Raw genomic sequence first — 18,687 nt, forward strand, 5'->3', positions numbered from 1 at the left:
CTGATTGACTAGTCAAACAAGCTAATACAAGTGTTTGGTAGTAAGCTTATTGAAAGAGCTTATTCCACTAAATAAGCTTTTTTTGAAAAAGCTCATTTCAGAAGCTTTTTCAATTAGCTTATTCATTAATTATTGTGAAATGACACTTATAACCTCATTTAATTTAAAATCCTATCTAAACTACCTACCCCACAATTAGCTTATTAGTTATTTCACAAACTCAATCACCTTTAACCTATCAGCTATTTACCAAACACTTTTATACAATCAGTTAATACAATAAGTTAGTCAAATCAGTTAATAAAATCAGCTAGTCAAAATCAGCTAACTCAATCAGCTTCAACTTTCAACTTTTTCCCAAACAGACCCAAATTAAATACGGGTTAAACAAAATTAATGTGAACTCGGACCGCGGTTGCAGCCATTGTCAAAAAATGTAGACCCGAGGGAGGCCAAGTCTTTGAATATTGTAGATCTTGACCCACTACACACTGTTCAACCATATCGTAGTTCAGTCACCCCAATAGTCTTCATCTCTTCACGACTCCTCCTCTTTCAAAGCAATAAAACACCGTCGAAAATTTTGGGTGATTTTCTGCCATTAAAGAGAAATCTTTTGTTCTTTCAATGGCGTCAAACACTGATGATTTGGACGAGCTTTTAGACAGTCAGTAATCTCTTTTTTACTCTTTCAATCCTCAATAATTGAATCAATTTTCAGATTATCAAATTTCAATTAATCTGAATTTTTGCTGATTTTTTTTTTTGTTTTTCAGGTGCTTTGGATGATTTTCAGAGCCTTAATGTTACTTCATCTCAAAGGTAATTCTCATAATTTTACCCTTTTCAATTTTACGTAAATTGATGGCAATTTTTGATAATTTGAGTTGAATTCTGGGGTGGGTTTTTGGCAGAAATGAGGAGAAAGAGGAAAAAGAAGAGAAATTGTCTTTGCCAATAAATGTACAAGGGTTAGGGTTAGGGTTGCCTGATTTGAAATCCAAAAAAAAGGGCAAACAAAAGGTTAATAATCCTAATCCTAAGGAATCTTATGTTAATGAGACTCTTGATAAGCTTAGACAGCAGACAAGGGAGGCAGTTAAGAATATGGAATCAATTTCCGGGGCACCGAAAGCGGGTGATGATTTGGGTAAGGATGCAATGATGGAGGAATGGGTTAAGCAATTTGAGGAGATGGCTGGTTCTCAGGTATAATATTTTAAATTTGTTTTTATGGGTTTTTTGCTTGAACAAATAATTATGAGATTTCTGTATTTAGTTTGTGTTTAATATTGTATTAAGTGCTTTTTGTTTGAGGTAATTTGGTATGTTGAGTGAGGATTATGGGGGTTAGAGTGGGTGTCATTATCATAATGTTGTTGAAGTGAAGGATACTGATGTTTGTTGCTGTTAAGTGTTTGGTAACAATTTTAGATGTTACTAATCCGATGTAGTTGAATCTTCGTTGTTCATATAATAGTTTGTACTTTGTAGCTTTGAGCCAATCATTGCTGAATTCTTCCCTAGTTTATATCTAAGAATCTCTGACAGTTTGGAGATACTTTGGTTACCTGTTTATCCAACTTTAGTTGTTGTATAAAAAGCTTGGACTACTCAAAAACCATAACCAAGTTGATGTATTGTATGTATGTTGGGAAACCTTTCTGATAATTTAGAGATCTATATATTCTTTCCTCCATCCCACAAGAAAATTCGTCTCCCTTGGGCAGACGGAGAGTGGGGCTTTGTGGAGTATAAGTGAATCTAAAAGTGGTAGCTTTTGTTGATTGTTGTTCATATGGGGTGAGAGATAGTGGGTACTATAATGGTTCAAGGAAGGAGAGAGATAGAAGAATAAAGCAATGAAAAAAAAACATTATTATATCTACTGGATCCAACCCAGGGAGGAAAGGAAAAACCTTGTCGGAACCTTTAAGGAGAAATTTGAGTATAAGTTTTATCGAAACCATGGAAATAGATCACTAGCAATATATGGTGAACCTTGTCTGTAAAATTTATTTTCCCACTCCACCAGATTACATATGAAGTACTTGTATAAGTTGTACTGGTGATGCATTTTTAAGACATCTTTAATGCATCGAGATAAGAATAATTCTTCGCTATGTATGGTGCTATATTCCATAGTTTGAGCACTGAGCAAAGATCCTCTGAAGTTTCAGTTTAGTTCAAGTATTGAGATGCCTTGACTGCGTGTGTAAAAAAAAATTCCTCATTGCTTCTCACAACCTCGCAGGGTTACTCTAGATCATCTTTGCTTTCATGACATTGACCTTTGCTGGACTCACTGTTTGCTAGGAAAGGTGGGAGGCTTTAGAGTGTGAGAATCACCTTTCTCATCTGTATACAATATATGAAACATGATGTTATTAAAGTGAATTTCATGATTTTGTATGGGAACAGCCCAATGGGAAGCTATTTATTCTTCTCTCAACTTTCTTCATCCTAAAAGGAAAGTACGTGTGGTCAAATATCCTCATAACTGTGAACCACAAGATAATTTATTGACAGCGAGTAGGGGTTTATGCTATGAAGGTGAACTGAAGATTCTTATGTTCACTCTTGTTAGGCATAGTTCATGTATGCTTAAGTATATTAATCTCATTATTGGTTAGAGATCTTTTTTTTTAGAGTATCTTTAGCTTTCTTATTCTTAATAAATGTATAACAAAACTGGGAAATTTAACTTCAAAAAAGATTGCAAAAGGCAGAATTTCGGCTTTGGCTGTTTCCATCTGTGTTCTTTTCTGTATTCTGAAGGACTGTCTTGTCCATATTAGTGTTTTAGGATTAAGATACCCTTTTCTCATGTTATATATTCTTATACTTTCCTTTATGTTATACTACGTAGCATGAAAAGAAATATAGCTTCAACATACCTATTTTGAAAAGGATTGATTTACTGGAGTATTATTGTTTTTTTACTTTTAACTCATATGGAATTTTTTTTTACTCCCTGTTATGATGATTTGGTTTTTCTTAGGATATGGAGTCCATTGTGGAGACAATGATGCAGCAGCTCTTGTCCAAGGATATCCTGTACGAGCCCATGAGGGAAATTGGAGAAAGATATCCAACATGGTTGGAGGAGCATAAATCTACTTTGAGTGAAGAAGATTATAATCGTTACTCTCACCAGTACAAGCTTATACAGGAGCTGAATGGAGTGTATGACAGCGAACCTGGTAACTTCACCAAAATTGTGGAGCTAATGCAGAAAATGCAAGAATGTGGCCACCCACCAAATGATATTGTGCATGAGCTTGCTCCCGACTTTGATCTATCTACTCTTGGCCAACTGTAAGTACACTTTTTTTTGCTTCTTTTGATCCCTATATCCATTATTTCATCCCATTTAAGCATGACAATTACGTGATAGTTTTGTCACAGAATACTTGGTTTGCATTTCTGAGGCTTTCTTCCAAAATTGTTGATAGTGTCATTCCTATGGCTTGAAAGTTAGCATTAGATGTAGACCTCTAAATTTCAGAAAGCATATATGACCTTGACTAAATAAAAAGGAGACTGACTATACTTCATTGTGTGCAGATCACCAGAAATGCTGGAAGCTCAACAAAATTGCAGTATTATGTGAATGTGAGATCATACACAATTGCTTTTTGTTTTGTATTTCAGTTATTTTCTTCCAAATGTTTATTGACAGTGTTGTGCCTGAAACATTTATTCTGTAACTAAGTTTCCTATTATTTGACAGAAAATTTTCATATCCTGATTCTTTTGACTAATTAGAAACACTAATAAACTTCATGCATGCACTCCAAAGTTGTAATTCTGTTTGCTTTAGTGTTTGAGGATCTGTAATCCAAGATCTTGCCCGCATCTTGGATTACATTGGTAATGTTTTATGTGAGAGGAAGAGGGAAGTCAAAGTCGGCATGTATTGCCCATTTTGAAAATAGACCTGCTTGCCACAATCAATTTGTAGTTGAACCAATCTGGAAAATGCATAGTGTTACATCTTTACTCCATCATGAGCAGTCGAGCAGAGTTCATGGAATGCCCCATGGGCGTATTCCATGGCTGCCATTGGCCATGCTGATGCCAGCACGGTCATTGCTAACCTTAGGTTGAAGGTTGACAATAAGACAAACACATTGGGTGAATGCATATAGTTTCATCACATCAAATGATTAAATTCTTGTAACATGTCTTACATTTGTATGAACATGGCAAACTATATGCATTAGCTTCTTGCTGAGAGCTATAACACCGTGAAGATTAGGAGTATTGTTTGCACTTTGATGTACCTTGTATATGTGAAGTATATCCTAGAAGGCATTAGATTGTCAAACTATACGCCTTAGCTTCCTGCTGAGAGTTGTTATATGGAGTTGGAGTAATGAAGCTTCGGTAAAGATCAGGGGTACTGTAATGCACTTTGTTGTACCTTGTACAGTTGTACTCCTATATGTAAGGTATATAAGCTGAAGGATGTCTGATGTTTGTAATGCTTTCGGCGTCAGAACTCACAGGGTTCAATCCTAGTCAGTTATCATTGTCAAGTTCAATTGTTCTAGACGTTTTGATGATAATGTAGTTTATGGAGGTTAATAAAAAAATGCTTACAATTTCTGATCTAATTGACCTTTTAATAATAATCTAATTTTAGTTGTTTTATGAATTATGTTATAATTAGTGGACTTTTATTAATTATCCCTCTGGTAATGCAAGGGGGCAGGGGCTATATGGTCATTTCCACACTTCTTCTTCTTCTTCTTCTTTTTTTTTTTTTTAATTTTTTTTAATTTTTTAATTTTTTTTTTTTTAAGTGATGTAATATTGAGTGAAATGTATTTTTAATAAGAGGTAATTTTCAGAGGTAATTTAAGGTAATAATCGACATTGAAAAGCCTCTTGTGTCGTCTCATAAAATAAAAAAGGATTTTGTAGTGAGGGAAATTACTTGAGGGTTAACTTCACTTTCATAGATCAATGGTTCTTTAGATAGCATCAACTCAACAACATTATAGTCTCAAATTCATTGTAAGGTTTTGAAAAGGAATCCCCTCCAGAGTAATCAAGTATGATATTTTACAAGTTGCAAATGACTTGAATTGATCAAGGTTTATTGTAATCAAGCTTGATTTGTCTTGTCTTGACATGACTTTGTAAAGATGATTTGTTTTTTAAGCTCAAATTTAAAACAGGCTCAAATCAAGTTTCACCATCATCAATTGAGTCTTTGTTACAATCTATGATTAGTTGTAAAATCATCCAAATGTTTCGTAACACAAAATTAATTATTGAAAAGATCAACCTCTTTTAATTTGAATGAGCTTACATGTATTTGATCATATATCGCTTTAATTGCAACTATTTAAGCTAAATTGTGTCATATAATTAATCATAAGATATTAAGACAATGTGACTATTATTTCAAAATCGCAGGCATAGTGAACTCTATTTATTTATGAAACTCTTGCACAACTAATTTAATTTTTTCTTTAATAAAAAATCAAATATTTTTGGTACCATTACTTAGCAAGAAAATCAGTCAAAACTAAAGTTTAATAATTTATGATAAACTTTATTATTCCCACCCTATTTTTACAAGTTAGGGTCTGTTTTCATTAACTGAACTTATATATAGTTGAACTAAACTTAACTTAACTTATTAGAGTTGGGCTAAACTGAACTGAACTTATTAGAGATGAAATGAACTGAACTGAAAATAATCTGATAAGAACAGGGTCTTATTACCCTAATTTTCCAAAAATACCCTTATACCTCCCACTCATTAACCCCTCAAAACATTTTCTCTCTCCTCCTTCGGACCCTCTGCCCCCACCTCTTCTTACATGCCGCTTCCGCCAAACTAGCACTGTTTCACACCGGAAATGCTCACCTCTTTCTTCCCTCACACCTTTTCTCTCTCCTCCATATTCCTCCCCAATTTTCATACCACCACCTGAGCTCCGCCGCCGTTCTACAACGCCGCCGCTCACCGGTGCAATTCGTCGTCAACCGCTAACCCTGTCTTCGCCGGAAAAAGGTATCTCATCGGTTTTTTTTTTCAGTAATCTGATATTTCTGGCGATTTCCGACGATTTTTATTTCTATTATCGCCGATTTTGGCGGCGGAATTTGAATTTTGTTTTTCTGAGGTTAGTTTTGGAAACTTTTAGCTGTCGCTTTTGAATGAAAAGTAAAAGTTCTTCATGCAAGTCAAACAAAAAAATTAGAACCTTCTTCTATGATAAGAATATTATTCTCTTTTCTCATTTTACGCGCTTTTCGATCGTTCGGAGGTATTTTTTGCAATTTTTGGGATAATTTTTGTGCATTTTTAGTTTTCTTTTGATTTTATATTATTGTTTTTAATTTTGTTTTGGAATTGGCTGGTTGTCTTCTTCAAATCGATGTAAGTGCTATTCAATTTAGATTATTATTTGAAATGAAGTTGTTGTGTTTCGAATAATCGGCGAAATTGAAGGTTCATACGAATTTAGTTGCCTTAATTATTTGATTATTCATTTAATTAGCTTTATAATTGGCGGTTTGCTTAGGATTTATTGGCGTTATGTTTGCTTGATTCATTGAGGTTCTCTGTATCCTAAAAAATGAAACAATAATTGTAGTTATGCATTTTGTGTTTGTACTTGTTTAGTATGGGTTATGCTTTGAATCTGGAACATTGTTTTAAACTTTCGCGTTGTGTAACAGTAGTGCTTTAATGTTGCATGCTAGGGTTGAAGCTTTTTAAGCTGGTGATTTGTGATTCGAAGCTATGGCTTGGTTTAGAGCTGGATCTAATGTGGCGAAGCTTGCTGTTAGGAGGACTGTATCTCAGGGACGTTCTTATGTGACTAGAACACGAATAATTGATTCACAAAGCCGTTATTTTGTTAATTCGCAGAGTCGTTTCTTTCATAGCACGGTTTTTAAACCATATGCGGCTCCTGTTCCACGTCCTGTACCCCTTTCACGGCTTACTGATAGTTTTCTTGACGGGACCAGTAGTGTTTACCTAGAGGAGCTACAAAGAGCTTGGGAAGCTGACCCTAACAGTGTTGATGAATCATGGGACAATTTCTTTAGAAACTTTGTTGGCCAGGCGGCTACTTCACCGGGGATCTCAGGACAAACTATTCAAGAGAGTATGCGTCTGCTACTGCTTGTGAGAGCTTATCAGGTTAATGGACACTTTAAGGCCAAGTTGGATCCACTGAGTCTGGAGCAAAGGCCAGTTCCTGATGATTTGAACTTGGATGTTTATGGGTTCAGCGAAGCTGACTTGGATCGCGAATTCTTCCTTGGAGTATGGAGGATGGCTGGATTTTTGTCAGAGAACCGTCCTATTCAAACCCTTAGAAATATCCTTAACCGTCTGGAGCAGGCTTATTGTGGGAGCATTGGTTTTGAATATATGCATATAGCTGATCGTGAGAAGTGTAACTGGCTAAGAGACAGAATTGAAACCCCGACTCCCATGGAATATAACAAGGAAAGGCGACACGTGATGCTGGACAGGCTTATATGGAGTACTCAGTTTGAGAGTTTCTTAGCAACTAAGTGGACTACTGCTAAAAGGTTTGGTCTCGAAGGTTGTGAAACTCTCATTCCTGGTATGAAGGAAATGTTTGATAGATCAGCAGATCTTGGGGTTGAGAATATAGTTATTGGAATGTCTCACAGGGGTAGGTTGAATGTGCTGGGTAATGTGGTGAGAAAACCACTTCGGCAAATATTTAGTGAGTTTAGTGGTGGAGTAAAGCCTACAGACGAGGTTGGACTTTACACTGGAACTGGAGATGTCAAGTACCATCTAGGAACTTCTTATGATAGGCCTACTAGGGGTGGAAAGCGGATCCATCTCTCACTGGTTGCGAATCCAAGTCACTTAGAAGCTGTGGATCCAGTTGTGGTTGGGAAAACAAGAGCTAAACAATATTACTCTAATGATGCCGACAGAACAAAAAATATGGCTATTTTAATCCATGGTGATGGTAGTTTTGCTGGACAAGGTGTGGTGTATGAAACACTCCATCTTAGTGCTCTTCCAAATTACACTACTGGCGGCACTATTCACATTGTGGTGAACAATCAAGTTGCCTTTACAACTGATCCTAGGGCAGGAAGATCTTCGCAATACTGCACTGATGTCGCAAAAGCTCTGAATGCCCCAATTTTTCATGTAAATGGGGATGATTTGGAAGCCGTGGTTCATGTTTGTGAGCTTGCAGCAGAGTGGCGTCAAACCTTCCATTCTGATGTAGTGGTAGACATTATTTGCTACCGTAAATTTGGACATAATGAGATTGATGAGCCATCTTTCACCCAACCAAAAATGTACAAGGTAAGTTTGTCAAAAATATTCTTCTTCTCTGGGTTTTATAAGTATATTTTATTTATTTGGAATTAAATTTATTTGCTTAGGATCTCTTAAGGCTTAACTAGCTTACAATATGCATGTTCAGCCACTTCATTTTAATATAAATTGACTGAAATTGAGACAAGCATATACAAGCTGTTTCATGCCTAAATGCCTATTTATACCATCAATGGACTGGATGAGGGTTAGTGGATAGAGGGAAGATAAGACAATCTTCTTATTTTTGTTTGTATTTTGATAGGTCATCCGAAATCATCCTTCTTCTCTGGATATCTACAAGAAGAAAGTTCTTGAATCTGGAGAAATGTCTAAGGAAGATATTGATCAGATCCAGAAAAAGGTTACAACGATCCTCAATGAGGAGTTTGATGCCAGCAAGGAGTATGTACCTCAAAGGAGGGACTGGCTTTCTGCCTACTGGCTCGGCTTCAAGTCTCCTGAGCAGCTTTCTAGAATCCGTAACACTGGGTACTTTTCTATTTGGTACTTTTTAACTTTATGACATTGTATTTGTGGATTTTTTTGGTTTGAACTGTCTCCGTATGTCATACTCTTGTTTAGGGTTAAACCAGAGATCTTGAAAGATGTTGGCAAGGCAATCACCAAACTTCCTGAAACTTTCAAGCCACACAAAGCTGTGAAAAGGATTTATGAACAACGTGCTCAGATGATTGAAACAGGGGAGGGCATTGATTGGGCAGTAGGTGAAGCACTAGCATTTGCAACGTTGTTAGTTGAAGGCAATCATGTCCGATTAAGTGGTCAGGATGTTGAGAGGGGTACATTCAGCCATAGGCATTCTGTACTCCATGATCAGGAAACTGGAGAAAAATACTGCCCACTGGACCATGTCGTGATGAACCAAAATGAGGAGATGTTTACTGTTAGTAACAGGTGAGATGTTTTATTTATTTATTTATTTATTTTTTTAATATATATTTATTCTCTTGACTTCAAATCTGTGAATTGGTCAGTTGTTCTAATCTTTCAAACTTTGCTCTTTTTGCAGCTCTCTTTCTGAGTTTGGTGTCCTTGGATTTGAACTGGGTTATTCCATGGAAAATCCAAATTCTTTGGTCCTCTGGGAAGCTCAGTTTGGCGATTTTTCAAATGGGGCTCAGGTAATTTTTGACCAGTTCTTGAGCAGTGGAGAAGCAAAGTGGCTGCGGCAAACTGGTCTTGTTGTGCTACTTCCGCATGGATATGATGGTCAGGGACCTGAACATTCAAGTGCACGAATGGAACGTTTCCTACAGGTATCTCTCTACACTAGAAGGCTTTATTGAGATCTTTGTTTGAATGAGCTGAATATTTGTTCAGCTTACCCACATTAGATACATTTGAATGATGCATTTTCTAATTCAATAGAGTTGGTGTTTTTGTTCAAATGTCTTGTTTTTGGGCATGTGGGTGGAGATATTAGGCAACTGATGTTTATATAGGTTCACTGTGATGTAACTAGAGGTACAGTTGTCAAGTGTATATTCCTATCCAAGTTTGTGACAAATCATAGCTTGGGGGACTTGGACCTTAAAATGGGTGTGAGAGCAAAAATGCGTATATTTTAATCTGGTTGTAAAACTGATTAGTGAATATCTCAGGTGTCTTGTTTGCTAATTCCTGTTCAAATGTTTATTTCAAGCCCATTTGTTAGCCTATCTCATAACTGTTTTCTTTCTCTTTGTTTTATCTCTCTACCAATTTGAGGTTCAAATGTTTATTTCAAGCCCATTTGTTAGCCTATCTCATAACTGTTTTCTTTCTCTTTGTTTTATCTCTCTACCAATTTGAGGTTCAAAATAATGATAGTATACCGCATAGGTTATAGGTTTCTTGTCCATGCTGTCTGACTGTCCCTACACAGTTATGTGAAGATTTGTGATAACCTAGTCGGTTAACCTTAGAGATATAGAAAGATTTTATATAATTCTTTGGGAATGAAAATTATGATGCAATTTTGAGCCTATCTCTAATGCAATCCATACTTTCTTTAGTTTCATTTCTTATTAAACCCTTTGCTAGATCATCAATTTACTTAGTGATAGCCCTGATAGGTGTAGTTGAAGAAAATGATTGGAATTCTGGTGGATAAGGGAGTGGAAGGGATCTGCAGGTTTTTGCGTGTAGTTTAAATCCTTACGACCTTACCCCTCTTTCCCTTCCACCTATCCTCTTTTCATGATGATATGTTGGATGCTGCTGGTAATAGGTATCCTAGGGGAGGAACGTGTTAAATGCTTCATAGTACACATCTTTACCCCAATCTCCCCTTCCCCTAATTTTCTGTAATGTGCTTCCTTGTTCATTGGTTGATTTGAGCCTGAAGTTGGCCTAAGCTGCTCTTATGTATTTTGAGGTATGGACTTGTGGGCCACTGAAATTAGCCTAAGTTACTTGTTAAGGTAATTATGCAAAACTTGTGTTGTAATCAAGAGTTTTAAAATGATCTGTATGTGAATCAAACAGCTATGTTAGATTCAAACTGTCCTATATATTGCATATTTGCATGTAATGGCAGTTCGTAGCCTGGGAAGATAATGGTTCTGCTACTTAAACTTTTGGTAACTAATCAGCCATACAGAACTAAGTCTGCTTTGAAATCTCCTTACAGATGAGTGATGACAACCCCTATGTCATACCTGAGATGGAACCCACACAACGGAAGCAGATTCAGGAATGCAACTGGCAGATTGTGAATGTAACAACACCTGCTAATTATTTCCATGTTTTGCGTCGCCAGGTGAGACCAAATAGTAGCTATTATGTTTGAAACTTTGTGAAAACAGATCATGCATTTACTCGTAATTCACTTTTGCCACATTCCAGATACACAGGGAATTCCGTAAGCCTTTGATTGTCATGGCACCCAAGAACTTGCTTCGTCACAAAGAATGTAAATCAAATCTTTCTGAATTTGATGATTTGAAGGGCCATGCCGGTTTTGATAAACAAGGTACCAGATTCAAGCGTCTCATAAAAGATCAAAATATGCACTCAGATCGCGAGGAGGGCATTAGGCGTTTGGTCTTGTGCTCTGGAAAAGTGAGTTCTTTTTTTTTTTTGTTTTTTTTTTTGTTGATTATTATTTTTTAATCACTTGGTCAACTTATTACATCATTCTTTTTTATTCTCGCCAGTTTTCCTTTGAAGATTTTAAATGCACTTGTTACCAGTTTGTGGAAACATTATTTGTTAAAATTATACAGAGTAGGATTTAGAAGTTTTGCTGAGTTACCATTTTTCATGTTTTGTGCCTAAAAAAATAAAAAATCGAAAATGTTTGGCTAATTTTTGAAAATTTTGTGTTAGTGTTGCTACTCTTGCATGTTTCTGAGGTTGGTTTAGTTGTGTTCTCTGTTTCACAATTTTGTGTTTCTCACTCTGAAAATGTGTAGGTTTACTACGAGCTTGATGAGCATAGGAAAAAAGAAAATGTCGGAGATGTTGCCATCTGTAGAGTAGAGCAGCTTTGCCCTTTCCCATATGACCTTGTTCAACGAGAGTTGAAGCGGTATCCAAGTAAGTTTCTAAATTAATTTCATATTTAATACCCATTGCGTCTTTGTCCTGCTTTCAATTTTTTCATCATGGATTTGGAAACACTCATTGGCCATATGTTTTCATAGTCTGGCTGTATATATTTTTTCTTGATTCTCCCATATTCCATGATAAAAATTGAAAGAGTAGGTACTAGGTAGTGCTAGTTGGTGTCCCCTATTCATATTGTATTAACTTTGAAGAAAGATCTTGTATGTATGTAATAAGGTCTTGGTCATGAAGAAATTCAAGTTTTTATTTTGGCCTGGCTTACAATATTTGCTACATCTACAGATGCCGAGGTTGTTTGGTGCCAGGAAGAGCCAATGAACATGGGTGCTTACAGTTACATTGCTCCCCGTTTGTCTACTGCGATGAAATCTGTTGACAGAGGAAGTGATGACGACATTAAATATGTTGGGCGTCCTCCATCTGCTGCAACTGCCACTGGCTTCATCTCAGTCCATGGGAAAGAACAAACAGGGCTCGTACAGAAGGCATTGCAACCAGAGGCAATTCAATTCTCGTGAGTTTTGTTCAAACTGAACCAATTTTGAGTACAAAAGTATGTTGTATAAGGACTTTGTCTGTCCAAAAGGTTTTGTCTGCAGCAAAATAATTACCAAATACGAAGTACATTGGTTTTTGCTTTATTTTTTTGCTGAGAATTTTGTCCAAATCAAATAATTTCTAACTTTTTACTTGAAGATGAAGAAGAAGCTCAACTAGATTTTTATAGTTTTCAATTTTTTTTGTTGAGATGGAAAAATTGGACATGATATGATGCCCAAAATAAAATGTTATTCTTACCTTCACCAACAGAATTGTTATTATTCTAGGGCCAAGTGTGCACGATACTTGACCCAACTATTTTTGTTCATGCACTGTAAAGAATACTTGCACATGAAATCGGAACATTTTATTGTCAACAAATTGGAGTACATTCATCGTGTAGTTGATGGTAAATTGTTAGTACTGATTGATTTGTTTCGATTCACATTGAGCTAGTAGGAATCAGGTCTTATTTCACAAAATTACAGTCGACACACAACACAATCAAATCAAAAAAGCAATGTTATTGTCTCAAAAATACTTACAGAACAGCTGTCCTCATTGCTGGCAGGTTGATCTCAAGTGGTTTGCAATTGTGTCCAGCATATAAACAATTGTGCATTTTTAATAACCAACAAATAAATAATTGTAATATACATAACTGTTTTCATTCAGTGTGAAATAAGAAAAATCCAAACCAACTCACGAACACTACATTTGATTCCAAATAATCTTATTGCACAGCTACTAAATAATTAAAATGAGAAAAAGAGAGAGAGGAGAGAGAGAGGATGTAGTACAGCTCTTTTAACACTCGCATCCAGTTGGCCTCTGCTGGTTGCTATTAGCAACATCAATTGTATCCGGCAAATATCTTCCAGAAGCAACAGCACAACCCGAACAATAAGAAAGATTTAGAGTGTCAGTATTTAAAAACATGAAAAACAAACAATTAAATTAGGGTAAAATGGCAACTTTCATCGTACAATCAAGGCTATTTTTCTTGTTCATCTGCTCAATTGAAAGGAGTCTAAAGAGCTAAAATACGAGTCAGGTTGTATCATGGACTGATGGATATCCTGGACATCACACAATCAGCTAAACATGCCATGATAAAACCTGATTCCTACTAGCTCAATAGCCAACGAAAATTCAACAACACTGATGATCATAACCTCAGACATGCAGCAAAACTGAGAAAAATGGTTAATATCATGGAGAATGTGGAGTGTGACAGTGATTATTGCGGTTACAACAGACCTACAGAAGATTTTAGAAACAGCCAATACGCATGAAGACAACCTACACAGACAACAGACCTACAGAAGATTTTAGAAACAGCCAATACGCATGAAGACAACCTACACAGACAACACTCTACAGATACTAAGCATATTAATGATTATTAAAAACCCATAACTCGCTGAGAATTATTACTCCTAATCAGATCTACCATATCACAATATCAGTGTATCACAGCAGACTTTTGCATTTAGTTAGACATGGGGAGAACAAAGAGTTATCAGCAGGGAAACTAAGATTAAGTAAGAATTGAGTAAGAGATAAAGAGCATCTAAGTTTAGTTACCACTTCACACAACAACAAACAAATAAAAAAAAAACCAAAAACAAAATGAGGCCCAAACAATCAGATTACTTCCAACGCCAACTAGAAGAAGCCATGACAATTTCATGCTCAAGAAATTCAGATTAACTTACATCTCTTCTTCCTCACCGCTCTTCAAAGCATTTTTTGCTATGCATTGAAAAGCTTCTTCAACATTTAAGCCCTCCTTTGCTGAGGTCTCAAAGTAAGGAATATTCCCCTTTGATGCACACCAAGCCCGAGCCTTTTTCTCAGGAACCTGTCATTATTCAATTGATAATCATTAGTCGCTAGACATAATTAATAGAAGCACTGTATGTTCAGCGACCAACATATTGATCACCATCACATATCAATGATTAAAATTGGCTAAATCTGAACTTACCACTCTAGTGTTTCCACCATCAACATCAACTTTGTTTCCTATGACAACAAAGGGGAAGTTTTCTGGATCTGAGGGGCTAGCCTGTAACATAAAAACAGAAAAAAGTTTAATATTGAAACAAGCAATTCCATAACATGAAATAAAAAGGGGAGAAACAAGGTATGAAAAAAAATATAAGAGGGGAAACATTCCTGCCGTACATCTATATATCATGCATACACAAGAGCGCATAAATGATGTTAGAAGGATTCGAATATAAGATATTTAATAGCAGAGGCCTCAAACTTGATTAACAAGCCAATGCCTCTTTAAATGTAACTTGCAAGTAGTTCTAATAATTTGAAATTAAGGAGATAGCCTACTAAATAAATTCCCGTCGACTTGCATTAAATTTTGTATAACCCTGGCCAACAAATATAAACCTCTGCACCAAAGTGTTCAAAGAAGCTTCAAGTGATTGGACCATAGGCAAGTGAACAGGATTCAACAGAGCTAATTAACACAACGGAAGCAAGTCCTTTCCCCTACACATGACCCTAGATTGCATCACCAGAGAGAGAGAGAGAACTAAGAAGGGGGTGGTGTACCTGTATGAGAAACTCTTCCCTCCAGTTATTTAAATTGTCAAATGACTTCATAGAGTTGACGTCATACACCAGAACACAACAATCTGCACCACGATAAAAAGCAACGCCTAAACTCTGGAATCTTTCCTGTCCAGCTGTATCCCATATCTGCAAGAATGAGTGATCAACCAAGTTTAGAGATACGTTCTCCAAGCATAATCAAAATGAGTATACAAATTGTTGACAACAAAAGCTTAAAAGTCACTTAGATCACATCCTCAATTTCATAGAATTAAAGTAACTATTTGCATAATACTATAATAGCAGTAAGTTGGCACAAACAAGCAAAAGTGAAATCCCTTCAGCTTATCTGCCAGCCTGACTGCTGAAAGGTGATACTACATTCAACTGACAAAAATAAATGCCTACTACTAATATACACTGAGAGTTCAAATCATGACCAAAAGCAAAACATTATAGTGGCCATAGAATGTGAAGAATTTAAATATGATATACCCACATTAAGCTTTGCATCTTAAGTTCATTTTTACCCCACTTTGCAAGTAAGACTGTCCCTATTTCCCGTCAATACAAGCAATTGTAATTGGCAGCATCTCGACTCATGTAAGATTACTCTCCAAGTCTCTATTACCCGCGTTGAATGTATGATTACTCTCTAAGTCTCTATTTTCAGCTGTATGAGACAAACGGTACACAATTTATTTATTCATCCTTCAAAGATGGCAATCGCAGTATACACATGCAGTATGTAAGAATGTAAGTCATTTGTCAGCATAAAAATAAATACAAAATTAGCAATCCCAAAGTCTCAACCATTCAACATGCTGAATTACACAAACCATAAAAAAAAACTGGCAGACAGCTCAAATACTCTTCCATAAGAGCATTCTGATATGCAATAGTCCTCTAAAAGCCCAACTTACAAGATCATATAGCACAGAAGAAAGAGAGGAATTCAGAAAGAATCTATCCCCAAAGAGAAAGGAATTAAAATTCCACCTTTAAAAGCTAGACCAATACAAGACACAGGTTACAGGCCTATTGTAAACATCATAAATAAGCAAAGTTGGAAATCAATTGATGAACAATTCAGAGTACGGACCTGTAAAGTGAAAAGCCGGTCATCAAACTGAACTTCCTTGGTCAAAAAATCTGCACCGATAGTGGCCTTGTATTGGTTGCTGAATTTCTTATTTACATATCTAATCACGTGAGTTAAAGGTAACAACTCTAGAGGAGATAATGTAACTAGCACAAACACCTATATAATTATTAGAACTTCCTATCCACTACACAAAACCGAAAACGATATTTCCTTATCTACTTTATAAGTATGTCACAACACAAGGATACTGATTCATCAATGAGGTCTTCCCCACTCTGCAAACACACAGCAAGACAAATGAGAACATGAAGAAGACAAATTTAATGGAAAAAGAAAGAGTGTATTAATTTGTAAACACTTTTTCTACTCATATGACCATATGAACATAATTCAAATTTTTTATCAGAAACTCATACAACCATATAGTTAAGCTTAACGACTTTGCAGTTATCAGAGGTGAACTTTGATAATTTTTCAGAGAAAAAATATTTTGCTACTCATATCAATCAGAATTCTCTAAGCTTTATTGAATCTAAATTAGTCAATTATATGTAATTTCCAACTTCACTGAATTTATCGATCCTACTTTTAAATATTCTTTCAGGTGCAATTTCCAGCATTAAAAAATTTGCTAAGAATATTAAATAATTGACATGTTGTAGCTAAAATAATTCTGTACTAAATTAAATAACAGCAAAAATTTAAACCTAAATTAATAATCTACTATCAAAATTTAGTAACAAAACAACAAAATTAAAATTAATTCACGATTTCAGGACAATTACACATAAAATCAGAAGGAAACCAATAATTGAAGATTAAATTAAGTTCAAACCTACTTCACTAAATTGCTGTCTTACACCTGAATCAATCAATTCACCGCAATAATCAACTTGATTATGTGTAATCTCCAAGTTAACTGAAGTGTTTATCCTACTATAACATGATGTTTCAGGTGCAATTTCCAGCATCTATCGATTTGCTATAATATCAAACAATTGACATGCTATAGCTAAAATAATCTAGAGTAAATAACAAAAACAGCAAAAAAAATTAAACCTAAATTAGCAATTTATTATCAAAATTCAGTTACAAAACAGCACAATTGCATATAATTCACGACGATTACACATAAAATCAGAATGAAAACAACAATTGAAGATCAAATCAAGTTCAAACCTAAAAAAAAAAAAAAAAAAACAGCAAAAACAATACATAGAATTGAATGATTTACACGAAATTAAACCTAAAAAACTGCAGAGATCGCGAGTAAAAAACAAGAGATGAAGTACAAACCCGCTATCACCGAGAATGATGACCTTCAAGAGAGTTCTCCTTCGCGACGGCATCTTGAAATTCTGGAAATCGGCGATCTAGAGGAGAGAGAAAGTGAAGAACAGCGAAGAAGAGAGAGAAAACGAGGAGGTGGGTAATCAATGAAGGAGTAGGACCTTTCTGGGAGTATATATAAAAAGTAAAGTGAATCATGGGACTGTGATACTCATCGTTTATAAAGTGTTGGGACTTTTCTGAGTTTTTGATGCATCGTGATTCGTGGCTTACTAGGATTTCCACTCTGTTTAGGACTAGAGGTGTCAATACTCAATTAGATGTTCGGATGGGTGAGGTGGAGTCAGGTTTGGCCGGTTGGGTCGGGTCATGATATATCGGATCAATTTTTCAAGTTGAGTCATGATAAATTTTTGTATCTAAAATTAGAATTTATAAATTTTTGCTCCATTTGTCTTGGACACGCATGTCGATGCTAATCTTTGAACACTAATATCTTTAATTGTCAATAAGTATAAATTCTAGCAATTGAAAATTAATAATCTATTCATCGAGATAATTTCAACAAGTACCCACATTACTATATTTTTTCTTATGTATAAATCACAAACATTAGTCAAAGTAGGACAAATGAATAGTGCAAAAAAATAGAATTGGAGCAAGTATTTAAAAGCGGAGGGCGTATTACCTTCGTTACAAGCTATGGGCAACGATTTGACATAAAGTAGAGAGGGAAAATGTCTAATCGTTGCACATAACCTGTAACGGAGGTAGGGATGTCAGTGGGGTGGTTTAAGTAGGAGACCCGCCCCATCCCCACCCTAATGGGGTCTCAATTTGGCGGGTGGTGGAGCGAGGATGGGGATAAAAACCATACTTGCCATGGGTGATGGGGCGGGGATGGATTTTAAGTTGTACCCGCCCCATCCCCGGCCCACCCCACCCGCCTCATCCTCACCTAATACCTACATTTATATATCTTTAAAAACAAAATCATATACTTTTATACTATTTTATAAAATAATTACGTGAAATAAAATATTAATTATAATACTTTGTACTACACTTATATTATAAACAAAAACGTGTGTAATATTAAGATTAAATTATTTTTATTGTAATCCGTATTAATTATGTTGGATTGTGTATTTGAAAGGCGGGTCTTGGGTGGGGATTAGGCGGGTTTTTGATGGAGATTAGGTGGGGGTGGATATCCAAGTGGGGGGCGGGGCGGGGATGGTTTTGGAGTTGTATA

General features: G+C 35.8%; 3 protein-coding genes across 5 annotated transcripts; 2 read left to right on the forward strand and 1 right to left on the reverse strand.

Annotated features, from left to right (window-relative positions):
• The first annotated feature begins 468 nt into the window (after nucleotides 1–468).
• Nucleotides 469–3,764, forward strand: LOC110705069 (peroxisome biogenesis protein 19-1-like). The gene is made up of 5 exons (XM_021882901.1): nucleotides 469–667; nucleotides 777–822; nucleotides 915–1,209; nucleotides 3,002–3,318; nucleotides 3,568–3,764. The coding sequence occupies exons 1-5, from the start codon at nucleotides 628–630 to the stop codon at nucleotides 3,611–3,613; spliced, it is 744 nt and encodes a 247-aa protein (XP_021738593.1). The 5' UTR covers nucleotides 469–627; the 3' UTR covers nucleotides 3,614–3,764.
• Nucleotides 3,765–5,774: 2,010 nt separating this feature from the next.
• LOC110705070 (2-oxoglutarate dehydrogenase, mitochondrial-like) lies at nucleotides 5,775–12,732 on the forward strand. 3 transcript variants are annotated; one of them, XM_021882902.1, is made up of 9 exons: nucleotides 5,775–6,031; nucleotides 6,727–8,335; nucleotides 8,613–8,839; nucleotides 8,933–9,265; nucleotides 9,381–9,627; nucleotides 10,983–11,111; nucleotides 11,198–11,413; nucleotides 11,767–11,890; nucleotides 12,203–12,732. In XM_021882902.1, the coding sequence occupies exons 2-9, from the start codon at nucleotides 6,767–6,769 to the stop codon at nucleotides 12,436–12,438; spliced, it is 3,081 nt and encodes a 1,026-aa protein (XP_021738594.1). In that variant the 5' UTR covers nucleotides 5,775–6,031; nucleotides 6,727–6,766; the 3' UTR covers nucleotides 12,439–12,732. The 3 variants fall into 3 exon arrangements, with proteins under 3 accessions (XP_021738594.1, XP_021738595.1, XP_021738597.1); XM_021882903.1 differs by lacking the exon at nucleotides 5,775–6,031 and adding an exon at nucleotides 6,207–6,287; XM_021882905.1 differs by lacking the exon at nucleotides 5,775–6,031 and adding an exon at nucleotides 6,297–6,400.
• Nucleotides 12,733–13,065: 333 nt separating this feature from the next.
• Nucleotides 13,066–17,621, reverse strand: LOC110705071 (ras-related protein Rab7-like). The gene is made up of 7 exons (XM_021882906.1): nucleotides 17,439–17,621; nucleotides 16,391–16,417; nucleotides 16,140–16,239; nucleotides 15,038–15,184; nucleotides 14,451–14,531; nucleotides 14,179–14,324; nucleotides 13,066–13,334 (listed from the first exon to the last, which is right to left on the reverse strand). Exons 1-7 carry the CDS (start codon nucleotides 17,489–17,491, stop codon nucleotides 13,268–13,270), a joined length of 621 nt encoding a protein of 206 aa, XP_021738598.1. The 5' UTR covers nucleotides 17,492–17,621; the 3' UTR covers nucleotides 13,066–13,267.
• Between the last annotated feature and the right edge of the window lie 1,066 nt (nucleotides 17,622–18,687).

This window comes from Chenopodium quinoa, unplaced genomic scaffold, assembly GCF_001683475.1.
Source record: "Chenopodium quinoa cultivar QQ74 unplaced genomic scaffold, ASM168347v1, whole genome shotgun sequence".
NCBI lineage: Eukaryota > Viridiplantae > Streptophyta > Magnoliopsida > Caryophyllales > Amaranthaceae > Chenopodium > Chenopodium quinoa.